The sequence below is a fragment of the Lissotriton vulgaris genome, chromosome 4_1, assembly GCF_964263255.1.
Source record: "Lissotriton vulgaris chromosome 4_1, aLisVul1.2, whole genome shotgun sequence".
Taxonomy (NCBI): Eukaryota; Metazoa; Chordata; class Amphibia; order Caudata; family Salamandridae; genus Lissotriton; species Lissotriton vulgaris.
In genome coordinates, this window is record NC_141691.1 from 1,818,336,327 (window position 1) to 1,818,351,666 (window position 15,340).

General features: G+C 44.6%; 1 protein-coding gene across 1 annotated transcript in view; it reads right to left on the reverse strand.

Moving 5' to 3' along the window:
* CSMD3 (CUB and Sushi multiple domains 3) overlaps positions 1-15,340 on the reverse strand; it is a 2,596,150-nt gene that overhangs the window by 299,790 nt on the left and 2,281,020 nt on the right. The window contains exon 53 of the mRNA XM_086918068.1: positions 10,696-10,869. Within this exon, the coding sequence (XP_086774194.1) occupies positions 10,696-10,869 (174 nt within the window). The remainder of the gene's footprint in view (positions 1-10,695; positions 10,870-15,340) is intronic.

The following is a 15,340-nucleotide window of genomic DNA, read 5'->3' on the forward strand; positions in this document are numbered from 1 at the left end:
GGATGCTCGTTTGCCCAGCTGCATGGTTGATGATGGACTTTATTCAAAACGAACAAGAGAAATACATCGGAAATAAAGCAATGAAACACAGATGAAAATATTCAGTTCAAGCGAGCAACGAAAAGATTGTGCATCACAAGAATTACACTGTGGTTCAGCACTGATGAAAATCCCTGACTTCAGAACGGGATTGGAAACACATCGGCCTTTTTCCTTTTTACGACGGGATGGCAGGCGGACAAAGTCCGCCCGCCATCCTAATGTGCCCCTAAGGGTCACTTTGTCCGCCCGCCATACCAGTGGGAAATGGGACCGCCCACTAAGGGTGCGGTGGTCCCACACATCCCATTAGGATGCACCCGCCACACTGGCGGGCGCATCCCACATTTTTAACATTGCGGCGGGCGGTGCTGAAAGAACCACCCGCTGCAATGCCAAAAATGCATGCAGTGCCTGCCACGTTGTACATTCAAATGCAGGGGGTACCATAGATACCCCCCATGTGCACTCCCCCCCCCCCCGGAGTCCCTGGGGGCCCACAACAGGCCCCCCAAGCAGACTCTGCCTGCCTTTCCATCTTAATGGGGCCCTTAATGTTTGGTCTCTTTGCAAGTAAAACAGCTAATGCTTTTTTTTGTACCTGAAAGCCATTTGTAATATCCTATCCGTTGTGGACAACTGCCATCATGTTGCTGTTGTAAATGCTATTATCCAGCCAGAAATAGACTATTGCAATTGTCAGCCCTGGCGAAAACTATACACCATCCCTAATTGATTCAAAATGCTCAAGCACATCTAGTCTGTGGCATTTCTAAATGTCAACATATATCGTCCATTAGAAAACAATTACATTGGCTCCCTGTATGCAAATGGATTACCTGTAAATTCATGACGATTGTCCACCAGGCAATTCATTTTCAGAACCTTGATTTTATAGCTGCACTATTTGCAGTAGCATAAAGCTCTCAGTATGTTAAAATCTAATAAGCTATGTCTGTTAAATATTTTTAAATACTAATAGATCTTCCTTCAAAGAACGTCTATTTTAGCTGCTGCAAAATACGGAATTCATTACTACTATTCATTCATGCAGAAAAATCTACTTCCTGCTTTAGAGAGCAACTGAAAACTATGTCCGTTGCACTGCAATTCAGCAGGTTCATTCCTTCAAATTACAGACATCTTATCTCCAAGCAACCTCGTTGGACAAGCATTTGAAAAACACTTTTAACATACATTTTTTAAAGTGTCAACATTTTTCTTAAGAATACCATTTCTCATGACCCTTAGATTGAAATATTATATATCATAATGCTAAAATAAAGCTATGTTGTCCATTTAGTTAAAAAACACAATTTATCAGATAGTTTGAAGTTAAAAATCCAAATATGTAACAGAAAATAATTACTAATTACTAAGAGTACAATGTAACGAAACTGGGTGTATAATCCTGTTAAAATGCAGTGTGTCGTTCAACATCGTATCTTGACCTACTCAGACTAAGATATATCAAACTAAGTGGAAGCTCTATGCACTGGCACAGCACTATGTTATAACATTGCTCTTTCAGTTTCTGAGCATGCAAATAGCTCTTTCCGGGTATGCCATATGGATTAGTGTGCCACCCTATATATATTCTTTCATTTGGTCTTTTGACCTTTACTATGTCAATCCGAGGCAGCTGATTAGCAGTAGCCAGGTGGAATATAGCGATTATACCCCAAAATAAGTAACTAGTATCTGTTAAAAGGGATCATGATGAATCATAAAACATTTAAGAAAAGTGCCATGCATAGATACAATCATAAATCATATTTCCACTCCCTGGTTTAATTTCCCAGTCATGACACATTTATATTGACATGCCTTTACCATCTACGGGTCAATTAACATGGTCTTCTCACATCTGGGCTGGAAAAGGGACACAACTATCACATTTGAATGGTCATTTCCAACTGCTCACATGTTGGCATGAGAAGCACGGGCAAAGCTACATCTCCTGGAAAAATAGAAACGGTCTGCTACCACTCTTATCTTTTCAATGTGAAGGACAACCAGGATTTTTTGCTACCCTGCTCTGTTGGACATCGTTCTAGGGTGACAGCAGAAGATAATAAATTGTCTGAGAAGTTGAGTGGCCTGCCAAGTTGTTAGTGGATGGTGCTAAGAGTTAGGAGAAGTAGTGCTTAACTTATTGACAGAGTGACGAGGTTGGATTTGCATTCATTTGGTTCTAGTAGATTATTAGTTCTACAATCCATTCTCCAGCGTAAAGAGGCAGCAGCTAAATGGAAATTCTAATGTGGCTCGAGCGCAAAAGGAACACTAAAGACACTACTCAGCAGCTGGTAAAGAGGAAACATCTGTGCTCGAAGGAATGCTTGTAAAATGAGTACCTTTGTTGTGTGTTATTCCAGGTGGCAGAGAGTACCCCAGAGCAGTAAAACTATGAGGTAGGTTCCCCTCAGCAGCAGCTGTTGGCCCCTCGTATGGATCTCAATTACTTTTAGAACACTACTCTCTACCTGGAGATGAACAGAGTGACACTGTGAGAGGTTATGCCTTAATTCAAGCACTACTGAGGCTTTTACTCAGAAGCTGTGAGGTACATGGACCTTTGCTGTTCACTTCTATGTGATAGCTACGCTTATTTGTTATTGTGGAACTTAAACCCCCAAAACAACTTTTACTGTTTTAATATTTTATTGTGGAAGAATGATATGTGCCAATGAAAATTAAAAATGGTGCATACTTCCGATAGCACCATGAATTGTTTTTCACAAATCAAATGAACTGTAAGTGAAGGGTGGGGGGCGGAGCTAGCCAGCGTCGATGGTGGACGCATAAGCGCGAGGCTCATCACCATCACCCTGCAATAATCTGTCAATTGATCCGTTTTCCGACAAGGCCGGGCACCAAAACTACGGGGGCCCCCTCCGTTCCCCTTGCTTTGACTCCGGTGTGGATTTCAGATCGGGACGATCCCGAAAACCGACGGAAACAAGCCCCTCCCGCGAGCGCCGGACCAGGCCGCAATCACCGGTCTCTCCTGACAGGCGAGCCGCCCTGCGTCGCCCTGCGTGCGGGCACTGGCAGTACCGGCCCCCGGAGGCCCCCGGAGGCCTCCGGAGGTCCGGTGAGAGAGCGCCCGATACCGCATTTGGACACTGATGCGAGGATCGCAGAGCCGGAGAAGGGATCTACAGCCCACTGGGAGCCAGACGACGCCTGTGCCCCCCTCTTGGAAGCCCGGAGTGAGGACACGAGCACGGAGCCTGCGGGCGCCTCGTGGTAGTTGACGGCAGAGGCTTCCCCCCTGTGAGTTTAGCACAACTGGGAGCAGTGCCTGGTACATGACCGGAGGATGCCCAGCGGGGGGTGAATAGATGGAGATGGAAGGACTCGTGATACCCCCAGTGCGGCGGTGATAACTCAGATACGGCAGTCGCAGCTGTGGCCTACCTGACAGGGTGCACCTCGGCCTGACTGGCATCTGGGCATGTACAGCTCTGTGCAGGAACGACACGGAGGCTGCGGAGAGACTGCTCTATCCTCGTAGTCCTGCGGAGGAGTTGCCCTGGGGACAATACCGGAGTGGCACTAGCAGCTCCCCCTCGCCACCTCCCCCCTCCTCCCCTTTGGTGTGCCTCAAGCGCGGGTGTCTGGCCGCAATCCCAAGCGAGTGAGCACCGGAGGGATCAGAGACTTAAGCTGAGTGACACGAGCCCTGAGTGGGGGGCCTCACAAAGCGCCGGGACCTGGCCGAGCAGCGGCGAGAAGCGGGTCACATAGCAGTCACCCAGGGAAAAGGCAACCCCTGATGACACCAGTCCACAGGCACTCCCTGTCCTCACGGATCAGACATGGGGAAGGGTGATAGAATTCAGACCAAACTATCCATTGACCAACACCGGCAGAAGGAGCCGGAGCCAAGAGCAGAGCCGACACCACCACGCGGCGGAGTGCCGGGGGGCTCACTCTGTGCGGAGATCAAGGGCATGCTGACAACTATGGAAAAGGGGCTACAAGAAGGCATGTCAGCAATTGGCACCAAAATTGACGCGCTCTCATACCGCATGGACCGCATGTCCGAGAGAATAGACAAGCATGCGGAGAGATTAGACATGACGGAGAGGCGCCTAACTGAAGCCGAGGAAGCGCAGACTGAATGGGACAGTGACCGCAAACAGTTCAGCAGACTGCTGCTGGTCATCCAGGATAAGTCTGAAGATTTGGAGGCGCGCTCTCGACGATCGAACATTCGCATCACTGGAGTGGCAGAAACGACCCCAATGGGTAAGATGGAGCTGTTTGTCGAAAAACTTCTGGTCACTCTCCTGGGGGACGGCGTCTTCTCACCAATGTTTATAGTGGAACGCGCACACCGCACACTGGGACCGCGCCCACCCCCGGGGGCCAACCCCAGGCCAATCATTGCAAAACTGCTTAATTATAGAGACAGAGACGCGGCACTTAGGACGGCTCGGGAGAAAGGGAAGCTGCAGTATGAGGGAATGGACATATCACTGTACCCGGACTTTACGGCAAAAGTCCAGGAAGAGAGAAGGCACTTTGCCCCGTACAAGCAACAGCTCCGAGAACTTGGTCTAGATTACGCTATGTTGTACCCAGCGAGGTTGCGAATCAACAGGCAGGGGCGCTCGCATTTCTTCACGGACCCTAAAGAACTGCAGAAATCTTTGAAGGTATGGGCCAAGGAATGGCGCAGTAGCCCAAGAAGCCAGTCTGGGAAGCAAAGTGGCAACAACGACCTAGAAGAACAGGACTAAGTGGAAGGTGCAGTGTTCTGAGCGTCGGCGGTGACCTTCGAACTGGTGAACTGAACTGCAGGTCCTCCGAAGCGCTGGCGGAGGCTCCACAGAGCCCCTGCGAACATTGGTGGGGGTGATGACAGGAACCATACCGGGTGAGATCCTTGCATGCTGGTGTGGCGCCAAGGGGGAGGGGCGCACTGTTTTTTGACACTTCTAGGTCTTGGGGACAGTATGATATATGATGTCAGAGCGACAGGAATTGACTGATGCGGAGCCTCTATGTGGGGTGGGGGCGAGAGGGGTCTCCACCACCTACTTGTTAAGGGCATTACTTGGCCAATGTCGACACTTATGAGGAGGGTGATGGTGTAGGGGCAGACCTGCGATACTCGCCTGTAGGGCCAATCTGGAGGAGCAGGACAATGGGATCTGTGTGGCGACCTCTGCCCTAGCGCTGTCAGCAATTCTGGCCCACATTGAGCCCAGTTTGGGGATGGGTTTCGGGTGCTGGTTGGGGAGCAGGGGGGGGGGGGTGGTAGGGGTGTCGGTCTTACCAGGTTGGGGTTGGCTGGCTGTGGGAGGAGGGGGGGGTGGGTGTCTTGTTGTGGTTCATACATGGTGGGCGGTCTCCGGGAGAATTGTAGGAAGCTATGTCAATGAGGGTTGTCATGTTCTGGCTGAGTGCTCTAAGTGGTTTATGTGCTGAAGTCCAGGTCCCTACCCAACGGGTCAGATTTCACAAGATTCACTGTTCGAGTATTTTTGACAAGTATACTACTGTACACAGGATGAATATAGGCTGACACACCCGCGCCCCAACTGTTGGGATCCCATATATGGTGGGGGATCAGAGTCGGATGCTGAGTGCACATGTGATAGGTCGCTTAGGTGGTTACGGCGGACGTGCAACCTGGGAACTTGGTGGGGGATACCGAGTCCTTTAAAGCAATGACCTGGAATGTGAGGGGCCTCAATGACTACCGAAAGCTACGCAAAGTCCTACACTACTTGCAGAGGCATCAGATAGACCTCGCATTATTACAGGAAACGCACCTGCCTAACACCAGTAAGATGCTCTCTTATAGGGGGCTCCTAGGGAATATTACACATGCGGGCTTTACGACTCACGCGAGGGGGGTCCTCACGTGGGTAAATCCCAAGTCCAAATTGCAACTCTCACTACTGAGCGCTGACCCTTAGGGGAGGTTTGTGTTGTCCAGGTGTGTGGGTAAAGGACATGATTTTGTAGTCATGAATGTGTACGGCCCCAATTATGACTCTCCCGACTTTTATGCTGCTGCAGCCAGGCACTGTGTAGGGCTAGGCCCCTCTAGAATGCTGTGGGGAGGGGATTTCAACTTGATATTTAACACCGAGCTAGACAGATCTGCAGGCCCCCCCAGACGTCCGGCGGCTGCCGCTATACAAATGCAGGCCGAAATGGTACACTTGGAATTAGTGGACGTCTGGAGGGAGAGACACCAGGACAGAGGGGGCTACACACACTACTCTGCTTACCACAACATACACACCAGGATAGATTACTGGCTGGCCACGCGCTCACTACTAGAGATGGTGCGAACGTGCAAGATATTGCCGCGCACGCTGTCAGACCACTCCCCATTACTACTGATTCTTGACTCCCCCCAACGTAGAATCCCCCCATTCACATGGCATTTCCCCCCTTACTCACTGCAAGACGAGGGGTTCAGGGGAGAGCTGGGTGAGGAGATAGAGTCGTTCTTTAAAACTAATATAGGGTCAGTCGACAGTTTCCGGATGTATGGGAAACATTTAAAGTCTGCATCAGGGGAGTGGCGATGGCTAAACAATCTAGTGTGCTGAAAGCTATCAGACAGAGGTTGGCACATCTGGAGAGACAGATAGCAGACTTGGAGAAGCAGCACATAGTGGGCATAGCCGCGGCCGGGACTAGGGACTTGCAGGAGCTACTTACAGAGTTCAATGAGGAGGCGGACAGGGAAGTCCGGCACCTGGGCAAATAAGCAACGGTGCGGGTATATGGTGAAGGGGAGCGCCCTGGCTCCCTATTGGCTAAAATAATGAAAGGCACCAGTAGAAGACAAGTAGTCCCGGAACTGGAATCGGAGCAGGGGGGCTGCTCACTGAGGAGGGGGAGATTCTAGCCGAGTTCAAAAACCTTTATGCAGATTTATATACCACTAGGCTCTCCGGGGTAGAGGAACAGATTGATAGCTACCTGAGTTACATCAAGATGCCGTTCCTAGAGAGCTGGCAAAGAGACTTCCTGATGTCACCCATTCAATAGGAAGAGATCTCGGACGTGCTGGATAGTATGAGGCCTGACAGTGCCCCTGGAGTGGACGGTCTGACGGTGAGCTTTTACAAAGCATTTAAAGACAGGCTCCTCCCGCATCTCTCCATGCTATTTGACGACATCTGCGAGGAGGGAAGTCCGGCTGATCAGCAATGCAGCTTGGGTAGATAGATGAGTAGGTTGGTCCTGCTCTCCTGTCTGTTTTCAGTGCAGTTTTTAGCCAAAAATGTTTAAAGTCCACAGTTTGAAATGTTTGCTATCTGGGCACTCTGTTATGTTATGTTATGTTATGTTATGTTATTAAAAATTTATAAAGCGCACATACGCCCGAGGGCTTCTTGGCGCTGACTTGGTGCTGACTCTTAACACCACTTCCAAATGCCCAGGACTGGGAAGGCACCACTTGACTTGGAAGGTCAGGGCTCACCCAGGTTGGGTCCACACGGGGTCTCAGGTGCAGTTAGCATTTTCTGTCACTGATCTCTGATCAGGAAGCAGGCCAACTAGCCCTTGGAGTATCTATGGTAGCCCTGGTTTCAAGAAATAGAACAGGGCAGTCCATTGAGGGTTCAAGGCAGGCTTCATGCAGCCGAGCAGTCCTTCCAGGTACAGCAAAGCAGTCTTCTGAAGTATACATCAGGCCACAGCAGCAGACAGTCCTCCAAGAGTCCTTTATAAGGTCCTCATGTTGCACTGTTTTTTTCCAGATTTTTATAATTACTCTTTTCCATTTCAACCTCTCTTTTACAATCTCCTCAGTGGCCCATGATGTTACAAATAATGTTTCACAGAGACATGTATGCAAAATCTACTGAATCAAAGACCAGAGAAACACCTATGTGTACATTCTGCTTTTATTAAATAAAGAGCTTTCTCTAATAGGCGTAATGGTGTCACTTTGCATATTTCTAGTAGAATGTATGTGCTTCTTACCTAACTTTTATTTAGAATTTCAATTATCTCTACAGAAAAATTATGTGACAATTATTTATGTAAAGACAGCACCATGTACTTTTAATAGGATTAAAGGCTGTTGTGTGTTTTTGCTTTTAGAAAATTCCTTACAAAACGTTTTCTCATTGTAGCACTGTAAAAGCATTATTTGCCAATGCTAAGGTTAGTTGATTGATTGTACTATTGTCACAAGGATGAAACAATGGGATGCGATATTGAGGCTGAGACTGAAGCTCGTAAGTGCATTTGCACTTCTCGGTCACTTCAGAGCAGCCAATATCTCTACCAATGCACCAAGGGTTCCACAAGTACTAGTGATATCATGTGCTTCACAACTGACTGCAGTGTATCTTCAGTCCTCCTTTTCCCTCTAAATTGGAACATCCCACTACCTCCATGACATTTGACATCACTCTAGCTGTATGTACACAGAGACAATAATTTTGTATTTTCATTAATTTGAAAAAGTATATGTTCAATTGATCAATATGATTCACAGATTCCTTCATTATTTTCATTATTACCAAATTCATAGACCACATACACAGAAAGAAAATTGTTTATGTTAGATTGATCAAGGCTATATTTTAATTTGTTCAAACACTTAGGGTCCGATGTAGGTGTCAAAATACCGGTCGGAATCGGCCGAAAATACTGATTTTCGGCCGTTTCCGACCGGTATTTTGACATTGGTATGTAGGGGCACTGAAAACATACAGATTCGGTAATTTTACCAAATCGGTAAAATTACCGATTTTGTAAAATTACAGAATCGGTAAATTTTACCGATTCGGTAAATTTACCGATTGGTAAAATTACCGTATTTGTATTTTCCTATGTAGGTAGCACTTCTAACAGTGCTACAGGGCCTTTAGAATTCGTTATTTACCATGTAATACAATTGCATGGTAAATAACGAATTCTTGTGTACATGCACATCTGTGCATGTACACCTGTGCCATGTGGCACACAGACATGCCCTAAGGGCATGTATGTGTGCCACATGGCGCACAAGCCAGTTACAGGGGTGCAACAGGGTGTCAAAGTGACACCCTGTCCCCCTTTGCAATTTGGTATTTTAACCGATTCGGTAAATACTGAATTGGTATTTGCTATTGAATCCTGTGGGCTACCGAATTATTACCCACATCAGAGTTACCGATTCTAAAATACCGAATCGGTAAAATTCAGTATTTTAGAATCGGTAAATCTAAATTACCTACATCTAGCCCTTAATGTGGTAAACTGTTATTCTTATTGCTGAAAATGCTATACAGACCACGAATGGTGCTCCCTAGCCCTACAATTCATAAGCACAGTGAAAAAATCCTCACCCCAGTGCCATGTATGTCCAAATTTAACCCTATATAATGGGCCTCCTGTTGGAGAAGCAGGGTTCTGATTATGTGTATATACACTGGCTAGCTTCTCCTCTTTTATTCTAAAAGGCTCTCTCTGCCACTGTGTCTCCCATTACTGCATTATCAGGATCTCAAGGGTCCCAAATAAAATACTAAAGCCATTCCTAATGAAGACCATCAGAAAACTCAACAACGGCCACTTCGAAGGACACATCAGCATAAAAACTTGTAGAACCACGCAAGCCTCTGCTGTATGTATCTTTTCCAAGAGCACTCCAACATGGTTTACTGAAATGCCCTCTAAACTCAAAGTTCTGCATGGCCATCTATGTCCTTGCGCGGCACCTCACAGGCAATACTATCTGTACAGCACTCATAAGGAGGTCCATATATGTGCATTTGCTTGGGATTACATAATCATGAATATTTCACTGTTTATCAAGAAAGAAGTAAAAACAACCATCTGTGGTGCTATGTGCTGCCATGGCACAATGTGTAGTAGGTATCAACTTGTGCGGACAGTAAATTATGACATCCATCTTATCTTCTTGAGTTTTCAAAGCGTACACTGGAAATGTTATTTTATATTCCATCCAAAAATAGCTCAAATATCATAATTTTTAAGCGTTTCATGGTCACTTCATGATTTGTTTAATAGTCTATAAACATACAGTAAGGAACAATGTATCTACATTTTAGATTTCCCTTACTCTGTGTTGCAAATTTCCAACAAAATAATAAAACCACCTTTAAGGGTTTTCATAGACTTTGGGATAACTGGTGTATTAAAGTCTGGTTAAGCAAAAACAATGTGTGCTTTCAGAGGCTCCAGTAAAGCTTCAACCTTTTCTGAAAACCAGGACAAAATGATTTGGAGCTCATTATCCATTCTTTTGTGAATATAATAACACAATTGTTTCTACATTTAAAGGCACGTATTCTACAATGCAGGTCACAGTGTCCAAAAAGAGGATTTATGATGAAAAGCTGACTGTAACCTCTCATTTGATTTAATATAGCTACATTCATCTATACAGAGTATTCAATATTAGAAAACTGAAAATTAGATTCATTACTAGTGTTAATTGAAATATTATCCTGAAGAACTAAAATAGAGAAACATATTGAAATTATGAAAGCCGTATAATGCAGTTTCATGGATATAAATTTATGGCATATTTCCCCCTGAAATACTATATGATAGCTAGTTCTTAAAAACTGGAAGTTTTACATGTACCCCAATAAAAATTCCTGAAAATTTGAAAACTTGGTATTACACTCAAACACATCATATTAGACACTGTACCTAGGCATCTTGTTTCAGTTCCACTCCACAGTCCTGAAGAGAGGCACTCTCGTACAGTTGAGCCGACCAACATAAACCCCGTATCACAAGTAAATATGGCTGTTGATCCAAATGTAACTTGAGTTCCAATTTTATTCCCATTAGGTGGTGTAGGAAGATCTCCACATGAAATTACTGCAGGTATAAATTGATATATATATTATATTAGTTCTCAAAAATAAACTGTGTCCTGTTAATCATATGAAAAAAATATTTCAACACACTTATTGTACAATAAAATGGCTACAAGTAAACATAAATTCACCATAAAGTTTCAATTATATATCTTTGTCACAGCATTAGCTTTACAAAACACAAAGAGTTTTACGTATTTCTAGTGGCTTAATTAATGAGCTACTGTCTTTGTTGCTTTCTTAGTGCTACCTACGAATAAACTCTCTAATGCAACAAATCTATAAAGTATGACCGAAGTGAGGTTAAGCCAGGTATAGAACTTAAATTGTCAGGTAAGCATGATACTCACAAACCCGCCCCCCCCCCCCAAAAAAAAACACATGACTATAGAGACGTCTATGTGATACAAGAGCTATGATTATACAACTTGTAAGAAAAATAATTGTTCACCAGGGTGTATGGTATTCCACCACAAGTAATAAGGTCACTAACCCATCAGGTCCAGGAAAAGGTTTCAGTATTTTAATCCTGAGCTTAATCCCTGGTGGGTATGGCTCTGAGCAGACAGGCTTAAATTTGGGAAAACGTATCAAGCATTTATAAATATCAAAACAGTTAAAAAGTCAAAAACACAACACAATAAAACACCACTTCAATTACCAAAAACTAGGTACACTTTAATAATGTAAAAATAACATAAAAATGAAAAAATCCAATAAGGGAAATAAGAGATATGAGATTTTTTTAAAGATTTATGGTAAAAAGAATCAAGAAAAAGTAAAGCACAAATCATTTGTTTCTGTTTGCGGGTGACTGGCATCTAGGTGTGATTTTAGGCTGACTACAATGAAGCATGAGTCATATACAATAAGGAGGAGGTTTGTTCCTGTCAAAGACTTTACCGTATGACTTTAGGGCTGATTACAATGCGGTCGGAAATGGCTCTGACTGTTGGTCGGATCCTTTCCGACCGCATTGTAATATGCTGAACAGATTCCTTTCCGACAGCCTCATTACCATGGAGGCGGTCAGAAAGGAACCAAAATGGTCTTTCCAACTGGCTTCCGACAGTCTCAGAGAGCCCGTCTGCAAGTTGTAATCTGGCCAGTAATCCCTAGGTCGGCTCTTAGCACCCTAGGGATTACGATGTCAGGTTTTGGCACCCTTTCCGTTATGGCCTTTCTGACACAAAAAAGCTGTCGGAAATCGACTTTTTGGGTCCCCTGCAGGGACCCCTTGGGTGCACGGCCTCCAGATGGAGGCCAAGGGGGCGAGCCCAGTTGATCCCTGCATCCCGTGACAGGCACCATGAAGTGCCTGCCACGGGCTCCAGTTAAAATGAAAATGGTTCTGTCGGGTGAGACCAATTACGTTTGAAATATAGTCATTGAATGAGACCACAAGCTCTCTGATACAAGTCCAACAGTTTGGGAAAAAATGCTCAAAAAACTTTAAACCATGTAATCAAATAATTGTATTAAGAAATGTCAAACATTTGGTATCCGAATTGCAATCATTCTTAGATAACATTCAATGTCTGCAGTGACTGTCAAATATAAAGTGACTTTCAGTGAAAAGTGCTCTGTGAATGAAGGAATATACAGTGCAATTTATGTACAGGTATATACAAATATCTTCATTGGCCAGATAACAATTTTAAACCAAGGATTCCTAGAGTTCCTATGCAGATCCTGGTATCACTGGACCTATGATGTTCGTCGATGTTTCGACACTTATGCGCTCCGGTTGGAAGTCGCGGCGGGTCTTTATCAAGACAGGAGGGGACAGTTTGGGTCTCAGACCGGTGGGAACTCAGCCTGAGCCTATGGGTGGCGATACTGCCAATCAATTCTTGCAAAAACTATTTCAAATCCAAGCGGACGGAGGCGCTTAGTTCCTCTCGTGCAGACGCTGAATCACGGGCTGCAGGCATGAACTGTACCTCCTATTTTACAATGGGAGCATGCATTCCGGCCTAAATACATGCTCCCATTGTAAAGTATAGGAATGCACCAGAACAGTGTTCGGTCGCATCCTAATTAGGTGGTCGTGACCGCCGACTGGGTATCGGTCAGTCCCATGACTGAGACACTGTCAGGCAGAGGAAACTCCATCCGACATCATAGTAGGGCCCTTAGTTTCTCAAATGTAATTTCAATTCCTCTAGCGGGGCATGCTTTCAGACAGTATTTGAAGAAGTCCCCTCGAGGTAAACAGCAACTGGACAAGGTCCAGCTGAAACAGTTGTTTTTTACGGAAAAGGTGAGAGGGGGAAAACATAAAAGTGGGCCAGTAAGTCCTCTTATCGGCAGGATACTCTTCACACCTTCACCAGGTCAAGATTTCTATGTTTGGATCTAGTCTCTTTTTTTGAGAATAAGTCATGTTGGGCACTAAGGCTCCCAGTACCTCAGGGACATCACTTAGGGGTCAGACCTCACCCCAGCATAGCTCACCAGTAGCGTTCAGTCATCTTCCTATTACAACTGGTCACTTTAAGAAATAAGCTTTTTGCAGCTTGTCTCCTTATAGCCACACAGGAGGCCAGCCAACTGACAAATGGAGTCCATTACTTTGCCCTTGGGTATAAGAAGGAGCTGATCCAGTCCTTCAGACTCCTATCAAGTTATAGACAGCAAGTCAGATCTATAGCAAGTCCAGAACATGTTCTAAGGGAATTTCTGATGGTTCAATGTTTATGCCTGGCACCAGCTAGTGGTGCCTTCTCAACAATGTCTAACCAAAAAGGTATAAGAACTTGGGCCAATCAATAGTTCCTGTTTTCCTACTGCAAACAGGCTCAAAATGACAGGTGTCAGGACCTTTTCAAGATGGTGAAATCCTTAAGCCACACTAATCGTGGACTATTATCGATGGCTGTGTGTGTGGGCAGTGACATAGGGAGCTCACCAGAGTCCTCCCACATGTAACACTAAAATCCAGGTTGAAGCAGATAATGTAACCACACCAAACCCCAAAACAGAGCTATGGTAGGGCAAAAGAAGCCCCTTTCAGCAACCAAACAGGGAATACACAAGAATTGTTTTGGCATCCTCTCCTCACCCTTGCTAGTGTACCCCAAGTATGACATGTAGCTCAACAGACATGTCAGGCAGGATTTCACAGTGTGGTGTGACAGTATGCCCACAGCTCCTTCTCTGTCTAGCTCAGAGGAGGTGTCCCTGCCCATTCACTTCAGCCTATTTTTGCTCCTGAGTGGCAGTTCACACCTATTTCCAGGCTAGACATCGGGAGGGAGTTGCTTTATAGTTATTGCAAATTAGCCTTTAGGACTATCAGGCAGGGAAAACCTAACTTCCTTAGGGTTATTTTTCAATAATATTTGTCATGAATCTGATTTCACCATTGAATTGGATTTTTTTTTAAACAATTAAAATAGTGATTTCATTATTTTCCTAGCTAGTCACTTTCCTGCATTATTAGTAATTTATTACTCTGGTTTACTACATAGGACAGCTATGCCTGCAACACTGAAAATAGTTTTCTGGGTCTTGTCACTGTAGGGAGATGTTAGCATTAATTTTCTCCATGGCCAATTTTTAAATACTATGCACGCTTGCTTGTCTTAACAATATTTAAAAGGGATGTTTATATCTGTCAAAAAGAGTTATTTTAACAGGTCGTAGTGCAGATTTTCACTACACTATAGAGACTTAGAGGCAAGTTAAATATGCCAATTATGAGCAACCCAATTTAACCATGTTTAATGGTGGATTTCAAGCACTTTACTATTAGTTAGCAGGAGTGAACAGAAACCTAAAACTAGCAAGAATAGGGTTCAGAAAAAAAAACATATGGGGTGACCAACCATAAAAGGCAGATTTCCTCCACCTTCTCTACACAAAAACTGAAGGTTCAACTATTCAAATGTTATCTGATCTATAAATAAACTGATTCCTGTAATAATGGTCTTGATCCCCACAGAATTGGTCACCATGGGGAGTTGGAAACAGCCCACCACCCCACTGAGCAAGTTAAACTTTAGCATCCTAATTGTTCTAAACTTCACTTGAACAGTGTTGTTCTGAATTAAAATACTCTCCTGCTTCCAACAGTGCTGTGATGGTCTTGAAAAGACAAAACATGTGATTTTTAGGTTACGGTAGCTTTGAGTAGGAACATAACAGGAAATAGTAGGGAAGTGGATTATAACCACTTGGACCAAAATACTTTTTCTCATGAATTCCCAGATTTGTATCTCTTACAAATGGCCTTAAAGCATTCGTGCATTGCCTTCCCAATCCCAAATAGGGGCACCCAGAACACAAACAATATCATGGAAAAGAAAAGAAAGAAACTCACAATCTTTAAAAAACACTTGTCTGCTTTGCCCTCTATACATCAGCCTGATTGTCGCCGTCCATCAGATCATACCAGTGCTAAACAGCAAGGAGTGAGAACACATCTAGAAGCAACAATCTGTTACAGCAGTATGCTGATGTTTCCACAT